This window comes from Ctenocephalides felis, unplaced genomic scaffold, assembly GCF_003426905.1.
Source record: "Ctenocephalides felis isolate EL2017-DRISC unplaced genomic scaffold, ASM342690v1 CF-g0.4_SCAFFOLD_01886, whole genome shotgun sequence".
Lineage (NCBI taxonomy): Eukaryota > Metazoa > Arthropoda > Insecta > Siphonaptera > Pulicidae > Ctenocephalides > Ctenocephalides felis.
Window position 1 is genome coordinate 174,994,979 of NW_020538040.1, and position 15,189 is coordinate 175,010,167.

Here is a 15,189-nt window from a genome sequence, read left to right on the forward strand (position 1 = left end):
ACTATATTTGAAAGATAGGATTGCTGTGGAAGTATTCAAGATGCGTGATACTATGTTAAATGACGTGACGATATTAAAATAGTCAGAAAAATTTGGGTGATCGAATTGTCATATACACATCTCTACTTGCTGGGAACAAAATCGAGCTCTTTTTGAACCGAACTGAGGATGAAAAGTGAATTACATACAACTTTTGAATATCACATGTTTTTGACCTTTCAAAATTTTTTGACGAGCAAAAAGTTCAAAAATGGAGAAAATGACAAAGAAGCACTGGTTCTATTTTTTGCATCAAAAGATGAAACACTCAGTCAAAAATTTTACGTATAATACTTAATTCTCCGTGGTACGTTACAAATGAAACCATTCACAGCGATCTCAACATAAAAACGGTGCAATTAACGTTCAAAGAATTTAAGGAAAAATACAAAGGTGAACTGGAATCACATTTAAACCCATCAATAGGCGACATTTTACAACCATTCGGCGTAAGAAGATTGAAACGTCAATGGCCTTTAGATTTAGTCTTAGATTAGTTTCAATGTATCATTATCTTTTTAATTGTTAAACTAAGAAGATCTCATTGGAGTTCTCCTTAGACATCGCTCTCAAATATTGTCAATTTAGCTTATAGGAACTCCTATGTATTTCTGATTGCTGAATAAAACAGTTAAAAAAAATGAAACATGCGATATGCAAGTTGCTCTTACGCTTGCAAGAGGTAAGTGATAACAATGACAATTATATTGTTCAATAAGGTTATTTGGCGAAAAAAAGTATTTTGTTTTGTATTTGTATTTGGACAGAACTTTCTAGTAGACCTAATACATTAACACAGTGGATACTAAATTTTAGTTTGTTTTGATTTCTGATTCTACTAAAAACGATTCAATTATCAACTTACTTGGTCTTTCTCGATGAACCCAATGAAGGCCGTCCTTTCGATCTCCACCGGCTGTCCAGCCCTGTCATACAGGGCGACGACGAAATGGAAGAAATTGCTTTTCCGCAGATTGCTCGGCGGCTGCTTCTCGAAATGCGCGCGGCCTATGCCCACACTGCAACAACCAGAGAAACAACTGAAAAGAAACGTGCATAGAATGTAAAGAACATACGCACATAGCAAAAAGTATGCGCGGTTGGGGATCGAAACTTTTCTTTACCGATTTTGAAAAAAATATTATGGAATATTATTTAGTTCATTACTGTTGTATTCAGATTGTGCGAAGAGAATTACATTTTATAGCGATTATTTTGTGCGAACGCAAAGATGTTAAATTTTTTTAAATCATGTTTTATGTTGGCGTTTGAATAATTTTTTATTTAATAATGGATATTATAAAAATATTAGATTTGTTATTATTACATTATTGTTTTTAAAACGGAGTTAATAACCAACCCCGCAAGAAAAGTGATACAACAACAAAAATTTCAGATGTCATATTAGTGCGCATTAATTGCAATTACATCAATTTTGACCCTTAAAAATTATTATTTAACTTTTTGCAATAGAATAACATAAAAAATGATATAGAAAAATGTCACAAGTCAAAATAAGGGTGAAATTTAAGGTTTTTATTATGAAGTATAATCCAAATCTACTTTCCAATCCAAAACACAGAAAAACTAACGAATGTGTTCAGATAATTAGTTTTGATAAAAGATTTGCATTTCATTCAAAAGTCTAAATTTTTGACTTTTGCTCTTCTGCTTATTTTTACTTTTATGACTTGACACTTTTCTTGTGGATGTGCGATATGATTATAATTTTATTTTAACACAGATATTTATACTTAAAATTTTATACTTTATATATAATTTAATTTTTATTTTAACATTAAGCCACAGTAAAATTGTTTAAAACTTTTTACCCGTCCCGAAAATATATTTTGAACAAGTTTTAGCTATAAAAGTGATTCAGTTATGATAAAAATCGTCAAGTATTCAACATTTGCAAACAGCAATTTTTTTAATTGTATTTATCATAATATATGAGAATCCTATAACCTGTTGTGATGATTTTTCTTAATTACGTAATTGTTTTTAGAAGTCGACCTAACGGTTGGACTATCTCTCAATTTGATTAAGTTTATTTTTAGAATTACAGTTATGGTTTTTCATTTAAAGCATCAATCCTGAGATCTTTTTACAAATTAGTAAACAAACAATAAAAAACGTAATACTACTTCTCTCATTTGACTAACACTATTAATTCTTGGCCTATCTCTATCCGATGAATTTTATTTTTAGAATTTCCTTAATAAGAATAATTTTTGATTTGATTGCAGCAAGGCCTATTTTCATGAACGACAAAAAAATTTTTTCTTATTCCACTAATACTATTAATCCTGGTTTTTAAAACAAATATTATTTAAAAATGTCGATATATTTAAAATTTGAAATTGTTGTGACAGACAAATTTGCCTATCAAATCTGTGTTGAATGGATAGACAAATGATTAACATTGTCCACACAATGTCACAATCCATGACGATCTAATCTATCATTTGATAACGATTAAAACAGACATCACAATTAATATGGACATGATGTTATTAAATACGATTATCACATGTAGCAATTCAGAGCAGTAAAATAGCATGTAAAAATATCCGATGGATTTTGTTTAATCGAAGCTTAGACAAAAATATTCATTATGTATAGTTTTTAGAGAAAAGCTTGCAATAAAGAACTCTGCTGATCACGATCATAAAAAGAAGAGAAAACTGGATAGGATCCGATTTTCAAAAAGCGTGCTTCCTACATGACGTGATCGGAGGTAAAATGGGACTAAAATGATTGGGAAGAAGAAGAATGCAGATTATTGATGACTTTTGCGAGAAGAGAAAATACAGGGAACTGAAAGGCGAAGCGTAGGACCAGGAAACATGGAGGCAGAAATTTAGAAAGAAAAATACATAAAAAAGTGCTCAATTGTTATAAAATTGTATTACCAGGGAAGGGAAAGGGTAGTCATTGATTTGTGGTGCTCTCACATCATGAACCTGCCTTTCGGCAGGCTACCAATTATTATAATTATTCTTACAATAGGTACTGAAAACAAATTAGTTCAAAATATTATTTTGAGTTCATTTCTTTTTTAGTCAATTCACTCAGAAAATCAGAAACTATCAATCGCTTCTGACAGACCCATGTCAAGCATTCATTAGTGGCATCGGTTTTTATTTGAAAATATACATAGCAAATCAAATTGCCTTTACCCGAAATTGCTGCATCCAATAAAAAATCATCAGTATTGGGGTTATTCTGATATTAAATTATCAAATTGAGATAGGTCAACCGTTGCCCTTTGGAGTTTCCATCTAAAATGCAAGGTTGTTAAGAAGTTATTAATTATAACAAACTTAAAGAATTATTAGAATTCTGAGTGCTATTAATAATAATAACAAATAGATGCCAATAACAAGATTTTTGAAGGACTTATAGATCAACATCTACATCAACAGATCCAAATTTTACGAAAATATTTTAATAATAAATTATCAAATTGAGATGGGTCAACCGTTGCCTTTTGGAGTTGCCATCTAAAATGCAACGTTGTTAAAAAGTCATTACAAGTTTAACGGATTTTTAAAATTCTGAGTGCTGTTAATAATAATAATAAATAAATGACAATAAAATAACTTAGATTTGAATAGGTCAATTTCCATCAACAGATTCAAAATTTACGAAACATCCGTACATGAGTGATAACACTGCGTACAAAGCACGTAAAAAATATATCAAACGAGGACATGATATTATTGTTTGATATACCTGTATAACACATTTGCACGAAAAATCGTGCACGATCAGCGTTTTCATCATGATATCTGTGACAGCGTAGGCCTCCTCCGAGTGAGAGGGAGAAGTTGGGAGCTTGCAGGATTTCTGAGTCGTCATAAAATATAAGTGAGAAGCAGGCGTGCTATGTAAAATACAAAATCGCTTTATTGTTTCGCGAGCGGAACGGCGAATGTTATTAATGAAATGGCACTTCTTGCGACAAGAATGATGGTGTACTGTATGAGAGCGAACGCCGACGGTAAAAGTATGGGTGCCATGTTTGTGTGTGCTCAGTCGGGCTATAAAATTGATGATTTAGTAGGAATCGCAACAGGTTGCCTTAACGTGCACGGAAATGCGCAACCAAAATACACAACACCAGATGGCAGTCCGCGATGGTAACGATACACTGGGTAATTTATTTAAGATTCCTGATTTCAATCAGAGATCATCGAAAATTGGTAAATTGGGAAATTGAAAAATAGGTCAATTGGTAAATTTGAATATAAGAAAACTGTTGTTGGTATTAGAAAAAAAGTATGATAATTCTCTATTTTTGCGTTTTATATCTCATATTTCCTAACAAATACCTATTATGCAAATTTGATTATTTTTTGCGTTAGGTACTGAAAAATTTTGCTATATTAAAAGTCATGGCAAGGCTATGTTACGCCGCGTTTTGTTTTTCATATAAAATCCTACTAAATACTACCAACATGGCATGCATAAGCTGTTGTTTTGTATTAGACAATATGTATGAATATTCTCTATTTTTGCGTAAAAATACCCATTATGCAATTTTAATTATTTTTTAATTTGCATTACTAAAAAATTTTACTGTATTGAAATAATTTACCTTAATGGGCCAATTATGCTCAATGTTATCATATGGGGCAAGGTTATGTCATGCGTTTTCCATATAAAATGGTACTAAATACTGTCAACATGCTATGTATGCATCAGCTGTTATTGAATATTGGAAAAAATGTATGATAACTCTCTATTTTTACGTTCTATATCTCATATCATCTAACAAATACCTATTATGCAATTTTGGTTATTTTTTTGCGTTACTGATAAATTTGACTGTATTGAAATAATTTATCATAATGGGCCAATTCTGCAGGGCTAAGTTACGCTGCATTGTTCATATAAAATGGTACTAAAAACTGTCAACGTGGTACGCATTAGCCGTTGTTGGGTATTAGAAAAAAATATATGATAATTCTCTATTTTTGCGTTCTATATCTCATATCTTCTAACAAATACCTATTATGCAATTTTAATTACTGAAGAATCTTACTGTATTGAAATCATTTATTTTAATGCGCCAGTTTTGCCCATTGTTGTGGCAAGACTATGTCGCGCTGCGTTTTTCATATAAATTCGTACTAAATACTGTCAACATTTTATGCATTAACTGTTGTTGGGTATTGAAAAAAAATGTATGTTAATTCTCTATTTTTACGTTCTATATCTTATATCATCTAAAAATATATAATATGCACTTTGGTCATATTTTAAATTACATTACTAAATTAATTATACTAAATAATTTATCTTAATGAGCCAATTATGTCCAATGCGATCAGGCGTTTTACACATAACATTTTTTCTCAAATTTTTTTTTCTAATTTATCTAATTATGACACATCAGAAAAATGCACTTATGATAATATTATTTCTTTGACTTTTGTGCGTTTTTTAGATTTGATTTTGGATCTAAAACGCCTGACTGCACAGCATCCACATAGCTTTTGACAGTTTTTAGTACCATTTTATATAAAAAAACACAGCATAACATAACCTTTCTATAACATTAGTCTATTTTACGGCAAAGTTAGCCCATAAATTTCGCACATGCTTCACTGTATTCATTTCATTATTATCAATCGTATCAAAATGTAATCTTTGGCCATGATTTTATCTTTGGACAAAAACGCCAATAACTAAAATCTTAAAATGTAGGTGAGAGGGTATAAGAAATAGGTGAATTAAAAACTTGGTAAATTAGAAAATAGAAAAATTTTTGCCAGATATTAGAAATAATGTATGATGATTTTTTATTATTGATTTTTATTAATAGATATTTGTTCTTTATGTTATTAAGCTTTGAAAATTTACATTTATCGCTACTAAACTAAACATATCCCACAAGAATTATTAATCTAAAAAATACCTACTATACAATTTAGGCTGTTTTTACTACTGAACAAGTTTTATTGTAAACATTTATCTAAAATATCATATGTTTCACTCTGTTCAATAATGTTAATATTATATTAAATTAAATATTATATATATTATTTAAAAAATGTGTAAATATATATATATATATTACTAGGTTTTTATTTTTTTACTCCAAAATTTTTATTGTGAAACATTATAGTATTATACCATTTTACAATCATGATTAAATGCGCCAATATTTGGTAGAACTTGCCAACATTTTTTTAAAGAAAAGCGCCTATCATAGTCTACCAAATTTAAAATTTTTAAATCTCATGGTTAAACAAGAACTTCTAATTCTTGATAATTGTTGTCTTTATTTTTGACTGTGGTCAAAGCCTAAATGAACAAAATTAATAAAAATTATCCACAATAACCGAAAAATTGTCACTTTCTTACTAAAGCACCACTTGCACTTAAAAGATTATAATTTTTAAAATACGTGATTTATAAAAAAAAATTAGACGTGATAAAAATTAAAGTTTTCTAATTAGTCTAGTTGGCATGCTTTACACCAATTATTTATGTGGGAGATTTATCATCAGTAGAAATAAATTTAAAAACAGCTTATTACAATTAACGATTGTGAACTTATTATTTCTAAAATTTGTGTAACTGCACTGAATATAAGTATAATAAAAATCTGTATTACTGGAACATTAAACTTTATTCTATTTTATCGTTGTACACTAACAAATCTAAATGTGATGCTTTATTACTTAAATAGTAAATATACTATTTATATGTATTATTCATTTTATATGTATTTAAAATTAGTAAAAATGTTTGAATTTTTTATATGTACTTTTATTAAGAAATTATACGCTACTAACAATTATTTATCTTTACTTTTTAATATTATTTTCAATTTTACTTCGATAAAATTTTAGGAAATATTATCCAAAATTTAATCAAATAAAATGAAAGTTAATTTTAGATATCTTGCATAGCTAAAAGACATGTATTATATAATTTATTTTTAATATGCATTTTTAATAATTTTGTTTTTATTAGTATATTTATTTTTTATGTTTAATTTCAACTAGTGCGAACATTCTAAACGTAGAATTAGAAATGCCGCTAATAATAATAATGAAAATGATAAAAAAAATATATAAAGAAATTTAATTAATTTTATCCATTAACACAGGTGTTTATTATACTTGTTTTCAGTACAGTTAGACAAAATTTAAAGTCAATATAAATTATTATTGTAAAATTAGATTATTTATTCATGAAGTTTTTGAGATAAATCTGACTCATAATTTATAAATAATGATGCTCATTTACAACAAAATTATGATACAACCGTTTTATGATCAAAACTAAAAATATCTGTTTTTGATTGTTATTGCTGGTAATACTTTTTTTTGCTATTTCACTGTATCCCTGTCGTGCAAATTTGAATAAAGACGAAATTTACCTTTACCTAAATGCAATTACAATGGATTTCTGCAAAAATCAGCAGGCATCATAAAACTATGTTTCGGCTCGTTAAATCGATGATTAGCGTTCGTCACACGCAAATTATATTCACAATAGCTGACTGACAGCATCCTCGAGGACAAATATTTTTGACTTCTTTTGTGCTCATTATTTACGACTTTCATAAATATGTATTTGACCACGGGCAATGTAAAATTTTTTACAGTAGCGCGAAATGTCTATGAAAATAAATATTTTATTGTGTGTTTTCACGGAATTTTTTGTACACGATTTTGTATAAAGGCATTTGCATGATTGTCACATATTAGATATTTGCTCACCGAATAATAAATTTTAAAAGTGATAAAGAATTTAAAATTTGTTTAATATTCGTTATGAAATAAAATGTTGCATATGGCATATAAATTAAATCCGGAATAAATTTTTCTTTAAAATAATAAAATTAATAAATTATTAACTTTTGTTTTAAAAGCTTTAACTTTTTCTTTAAAGTAAAAGAATTACTATATTATTAACTTTTTAATTTTTTTAATTTTAATACTTAAGGGTTATATTATGAATAACGTATTTCAATTGTTAGTTTTGTAATTACGGTAAACTGGTTTTTAATATTGGTATTAACCATCTAATGCGAAAATGTTTTCCCTTAAGCGGATAGACAAATTTGCCGTCGCTTGAGTACGCAATTGCGAAATTTTCCGACGGAATTTTCTTTTTTAGAATAATTCGTATTTTTTATGATTGTAAACAAAACAATTATTGATGAAAACACTTTGGGTTGAAAAAGTTGATGGAGAAAACTTTCTTTTATATAGTTTTTTTATTTTGCAATGTATTTTTAATCATTTTACATAGTTGCACATGCCAATATTTTCTATATTATGTTGCAATATGTAAAATCATTGCTTCTAATTACAATTACTGAAATATAAATTATTAATCGATTTAGACGAACTTTTTAACTTAATGTCGGTGGTTTTTGCTACACTTGTGTTAATTACTACGTCTCAAATTACAATCCGTTGCACGTGTCCTATTTCTTATATCTAGTTTTGTGCGTACCTCGTTTGATCGACAGTTGGTTGCATCCATGATCTGGCCGCTGCGAGTTGTGATGAAGTCAACGGTTCCTCTTTGAGGGACGTAACTGGACCACGAGGCTGGTTGATGTTCAGGTTTAAATTGAGGTCTGCACCGGCTCCGGCGGCGACGGGCGTTAAACCAAACACCAGTCCGCCTGGGCCGGTGCGGCCGCTGGACGCCGGCGGATACAGCTTGCGGCCCCACTCCAGGTCCAAGGCGGCCGCTGGCCAAGGGGACGCCGTGATTAGGCCGTGAAATTTCACAGACTCACGCGCTTAGACACTGATGCTCATGCATCTCATTGTTCGATAAATAATTAATGCACTTTGATTCAACACTTGTTATAAACTCGCGACACTAAATATGTCTTAAAGAATATGATACAAACACAACATAAGTGACATAACAAGTTATGTATTTAAAAAAACTATTTAATCGCACGGAAAAAGATTTATTTTAAAAAAAAATATTTAACAATTTTTTAATAGTGAAATGCAGCACGTTAAAATCAAAAACAACTGCACGCCGACCTCTTCGGATTCTGAGCGACAATTCCCGTTTGGCTTATATCCCGGGTGACTGCGTAACCCCAACTGAACGTCGAACAGTTCTCCGAGGGGTAGCTAATGACGCGCTAGGGCGGAGCGCATTACAGACACACCCCGGGGGATGGTTTACTTGCGTCTAGCGGGCACGAGGCTGCGCGGATGATGTCTCTTTGGTGACTTCCGGAATCCTCGTTGGGCTACAACAGTGGGAAATCTGCAATTTCTCCGTTCTTCACTCAAACAGAAAAATAATCACCACGTTGTTATAAAGTAATTGAACTTAATAATATTTACACTACAATTGATCACAAAGATAAACGAATTGAAAGGCACATCTCACTTTTTTATATAACACAGGATTTGAAAATTTTGAAATTATTTCTTTGTGAAAACTTTAAAAATTTTTTATGTCGCGGGTATAAAAATAGGCGCGTTAATCCAAAAACGGCAAGTTGATCACTGATCAACGTTGGACGTTGTTGGGAAACGGCCGGCCGCTCGAGAACCAGGACTGCACATCCCACGAGAACACGTCGATGCGCTCGAGTCAGATGGGTATGTGCACCACGCCCGCGGGCCAATGGACGCCTGGGATGCTCGCGAATGGCGCCAAGCGATCCCCGTACGCGAGCAAAGCGCGAGCGAGAGGACGCGGACGCTGTAATCAGAAGCGCGATATGGGACAGAGCGGAACATACGGCGTTCCGAGTGCTCCGCCGAGACCGAGAGACGAGGCAAAACAAGCTTCATTCGACACCGTTTTGTGCCAGCGGGAAGACCGCTTCGAGTTGACTGGTGTGGATGCTGACGTTAACATCACCAGGCGCACAGGTTCGTTCTGAACTGTCCAAGTTCTCTACGGAGCCACTAATAAAGCAAAGCATAGTTAAATTTTGACAAACTTTTGATATATAATAGGATGAAAATGTATTCAGATTCAAACGGATTAAACCAGATCTGAACTTCCCTGTACCACCAAACCACCTAGATCTCACTTTTTATAAATATATAATTTTACGACACAGTTCAAATTTATTATGCAAATTAATCGAATATTTTAATGATGTTATAGTTGTGTGCATGATGTCCTACTAATGACGTTGATTGATGGGCGGTGTCTGTCAATTTATATGCACACGCAACATGGCATGTTAATTAATCTAAATGTTCTGGCTAATTGATTTTCCAATGCATTTAGAGCTATCTATCAGTGGGGGAGACAGGGTACGGTTGTGCCACTTTTTTTTTGATCAGCACTAATTTTGTTAATTAGCTGGGAGAAAAAAAAAGAAGTGATTATTTGAACGTGAAAATACTGAAATACTGTCCTTAAATATAATGGATCTGTCATAAAATTAAATCATAGGTTAAAAAACAATACTATTAACACTGTCGTTGACAACAATAATATGTTACACAACACAACATACACATATGATTAAACCTTATAAATAAAATATAACAACATATAACAAAACATATTTTTTTAAACAAAGTTAACAAGAATTCTTTGTGAAATCTTTTTTTCTTATAATAAATTTCCCTTTCTCTTTCTCTTTCGTATTTTGTGTTAGTTAAGTTAGATTTTTTTCTGTTTAATCTTATTCCATAAAAGACAAGAAATACGGATCACACCAGTGCCGTCAACGCTTTTGGAGACAAATCATCGTTACATTACATTACATTACATTACAGCTAATTTAGCTCGATCATAAGATCGAGCTAAATTAGCTATGCAAAAAGTAATTGTAAATAATTACTAATATGCAACTTACAGCAAAATAACAAACAAAGTGAACCTATCTGTATTCAATTAACAGCTATTATTAAAATAATTCGAACATGAAAACTTACTTTTGAAGAAAAACATTTGACTCTTTAAAAGCAATGCGGTCCACAGATCATTTCCAAAATGCATTGACTGAAAGCAGTAATAGCAACTCATTTGAACAAACCTATTTCATTTTCCTCTTTCTGGGCCCTATCTCATAATAGGTCATTTGGTATGACGACTGTTACTACGGAACAATCGTACCTAGTCCTCCTCTCTATAGTTAAGTTTATAAGAAATGGCACCGCTATATATTTATAAAAATTACCTACAATATTTACTTTTAGAAATTTGGAAATCAAAGACGTATTTTTTTACAATTACTTTTATTCTAAATTATATGCAACTTATTATAAATATGTAAATATTTAAATGTTTAACATTTATTTATTGGGAAGTGTGGAAAGGGAAATACATAAGTGTATTAAGGTAATGAAATGTTAACGGGAATAATACACAAGGGAAGGAAAGGGAATCATTGATTTGTGGTGCCTTACACTATGGACTTGCCTTTAGGCAGATTACTATTTATTGCTACTATTATAACCTCATAAGTAAAAATTCTAAATAATTAACAAATTATCGTTAAAAATATCACATTAATCACAAATCACAAAATGTTTCATTTTTACCCTTAACCATAGTTACATATCACAATTTTTATTTCGTTTATCATTTCTTTTTAGGTCCAAAGGGTTAACATGCATACCATACAAAATCAGGTGAATAAATTGATTATTTTTATATATATTGCTAATTTTAAATTATAAGCATTTAAATTATACACATTTTGTGTATATGGGATAATAGCATCTAACTAGTATTTGCAGTCGGAATATTGACTGTTACGGCTGTGATGTTAAACTCGAATTTTCACAAGTTTTTCGTTCTTACTGTTAACTGCGGTTCTAAATGCCATATTTTACATTGTCGCTTGTTGCTGGATTGCATATTGACTTCATAACAATAATTCTGAAAACATAAGATTTCTATATGTAATACGTTTTAGCATAATTAAAACATGCATGCTTAAAACAACTTACGTGGTGAGAGTCAGTATTAAATTTTATATTGGGATCAGCATGATTATAACGTCCTGAAATATAATTTAAAGCATTAATTACCTAATATTTTACATAAACTTTACACTGTAGAAATAATTTCATTCTAAAAGTAATACTTAATCCAATAACTTATTTGATTTATAAGGATCAATGTTGTTTTTGGTACATACATGGATATAATATAATGTCATTATCCAAGTCCACTAGAGTTTCCGTATTTTTTACCCGAGAAATCGAAAATGTTTCAGAAGTTTCTGAACATTTTGGATACCTTAGAATATGCGGATGTGTGTGTTAGTGTGCGTGCGAGTGTATGTATGTGCGAATACAATTTTTTATCGACGATTTCGAAAATACGGATCAACCGATTTAAATCATTCAAAATATATTCAATTGCTATTGATAAAGAGACGTGCTGATTAGTTTTTGGCAAAGGCAGGTCTAGTCGTTCCAAAGATACGAAGCAAAGAGTGCCAAAAATGATAATTCAATTTTTGAGAAAGCGAAACATCCGAATTGAATATTTCAAAAAACATTTTATTCGTATTAACGAGATGAAGAACTGATGTAATTTTTGGGAAGGCAAGTCTAGCGGTTTCGCAAAACCAAAAAATAAGTCAAAGAAAACTATTTGGCGGACAAAAATGATCATTAGACATATGCACACTGAATTATCAGATATGCTAAAGATATTTTAATAACAACATATTTTGTTTACATTTTCATTGGTTTCGTACCAATGTTTATCCCTTATACTGTAGTGCGGCGCCCACGCGCTTCGATATTTCGTTTCTACACAGACGTGCCGCGATTGCTTGCTGAATAAAAAGTGGAAATTTCTAAAATATTTGAAAGTATAAAAAAATTAAAATTTTTCAGAAAGGTCATTTTTTTTTCAAAACATTTTAAAATTCACAAAAATCTATCATATAAATCTAAATCTAAGTTCTAAAAAAATTGAATCTTTTTTAAAAATTATAAATTTTGATACAGGAAGTTCCAGCAATTTGCCTTAAGGCACGAGTAGTTTGAATTTAAAATAGATTCTAAATTAACAAAAAAAAACTAAATCTAACGTTTTTTCTAGGTACTACAAATACATGTGACATAGATTGGGAGAGGAGAGTAATTTTATATTTCATCAAGTATCACTAAGCGGGGGTAAGGGTCTAAAATCCTCATAATCAATCACGTGATTAATGGACGCCCTAAGGAGGCTAAAAAAATTGTTTACTAAATGTTAAATGTTCAACCGTTAAATTGAAACGGGGCGCTTACGCGCTTTGATATTTCTGTCTACGCAGCGAATAATTTAAAAAACATCGAATGTTTTCAAGTAATATTTTAGACAATTCAAAATTTAAAAAAAATAACATTCTCAACAAAGTTAACTATATCAAAATTTGCAATTTTTAAAAAATTTGAAGCTGGTAAAAATTTTTAATCACGGTACAAGAAGTTCCAGCAATTTGACTTGGGATACGATGCCACACACCACTAGTAAGTAAACTAATTGTGATAATTGTGATTTAATATTTATAGATATTCATAACTCACCATGTCATTTTCTGGACGTCTTTTTGGGAGGAGGAGGACTCTTTATTGCTGCGTCCATTATTTCGCGTTCTCTTTTTTCCTACAATTTAAATTTCAATCCCGTTATTTCAGATATTGACGGGCGTAATGTTTCTAAATGAAATTATTAAATGAACTTACTCTCCTCAACAGTCTCTTCAATTCAGCATAATGTGTGAACTTCTTCACATCTTCCTTCACGATTCTCAATAAAGCCTCAACTCTTCGTTCACTCACCTAATAAAATTATGATATTTTGTACTTTATTGATAATTGCCAATTAACACTAATCATTTCAATGGCGGGTTAGGTTAAATGACCCGTTTTAAACTTGAATTTGAAAAACGTATATAATTTTGTTTTTGCAAATTTGACTGTTACAACTTACTGTACTAATTTATTGTTAAAACAGTTTTTTTTTTAAATTTTTTGTGTTTATTTTGATTTTAATGTATACCGTTATCTATCACTCCGGGTCATTTGACCCAGGGAGCATTCTTTTATTTAATAATCTTTTATTTTGCTTTATTTCTGCAAATAACGATGTATAAAGTAGTTCATTCAAAATAGCCGAGATTAATGTACAAAAATATTAAAACTTGTAAAAATACAAAGCTTCTAGTAAAAATTTATCTGAAAACATATCAAAAATTGTTTTTTTTTGAAAGCAGCTTTTCTGCGCAAGAAATGTTGTATAAAACAAGACAGTACAAGATTTTTGAAGATATAAATATTAAAATAAAAATTAGTACCTATTGCATTTTCATTGATAATTGATGATTGTATCATGGAATATGTAAGATCATGCGTAATAGGAAGCGATCCAAAGAGAGTGTTAAGATACAATTGGGAGAAAAATAAATTTATTTATTAACATTTTTATTGTTTTGCATAAAATTATAGTCGCGGGATTTTTGTTTTATAAAACTATGATTAGAAACAATATCAACGATACTCTTAGTTGATTTGATAGTCAGCAGAACCAACTTCTGAAAACAGATTAATTTGAAATTTTCTTTAAAAAAAACTCTTTAAAGCAATATAAGAAGGCGCTCATTTTTGAGAAACCCGTGAACAACCAAAAAAAGAACAAAACTAGCTGTAAGTGGAATTCTGTCTTAAGGCAATTAAGGCATCGTGCCTTAAGGCAAATTGCTGGAACTTCCCGTACCAAAAATTATTATTTTTTTAAAAACGATTGACATTTTTAAAACAAATTTACTTCGAAAAAATAAGATTTTTGAGAAACTATAAATTAAACAAAAAATTACTTTTTTTTGAAAAAAAAATTTTTTCAAAAAAAAATCTATTTTTTTTTTTTTTTAAATTTTTTTTTGGAAAAAATAATGTTTTCTTCTTTATTTTGGCATATTTTGGAAGATCTTTTTTCAAAGCAATCGTACTGCTTTAACTGCATAGTGCCAAAATGTCAAAGCGCGTAAGCGGCGCGTCGCCGTCTAACGAATAAATATTGGTACGGAACCCATAGGAATGCAAACAAAATTTATACTTATTGTTAAAATCTCTATAAAATATCTGATGATTTGATGTGCATATGTCTAATGATCATTTTTGACCGCCAAATGGCATTTTTTTTTTACTTTTTTCGTTAGATCTCCGAAACCGC

The 15,189-nt window shown here is 30.4% G+C and overlaps 2 protein-coding genes across 2 annotated transcripts in view; both read right to left on the reverse strand.

The window, feature by feature from the left end:
• Positions 1–11,842, reverse strand: part of LOC113376289 (transcription factor collier) — a 107,020-nt gene extending 95,178 nt beyond the window's left edge. The window contains exons 1-3 of the mRNA XM_026616194.1: positions 11,818–11,842; positions 8,524–8,818; positions 905–1,058 (exon numbers count right to left, since the gene is read on the reverse strand). Of these exons, the coding sequence (XP_026471979.1) occupies positions 905–1,058; positions 8,524–8,818; positions 11,818–11,842 (474 nt within the window). The remainder of the gene's footprint in view (positions 1–904; positions 1,059–8,523; positions 8,819–11,817) is intronic.
• Positions 11,843–13,548: 1,706 nt separating this feature from the next.
• Positions 13,549–15,189, reverse strand: part of LOC113376290 (titin homolog) — an 89,162-nt gene continuing 87,521 nt past the window's right edge. The window contains exons 66-67 of the mRNA XM_026616195.1: positions 13,704–13,799; positions 13,549–13,623 (exon numbers count right to left, since the gene is read on the reverse strand). Of these exons, the coding sequence (XP_026471980.1) occupies positions 13,549–13,623; positions 13,704–13,799 (171 nt within the window). The remainder of the gene's footprint in view (positions 13,624–13,703; positions 13,800–15,189) is intronic.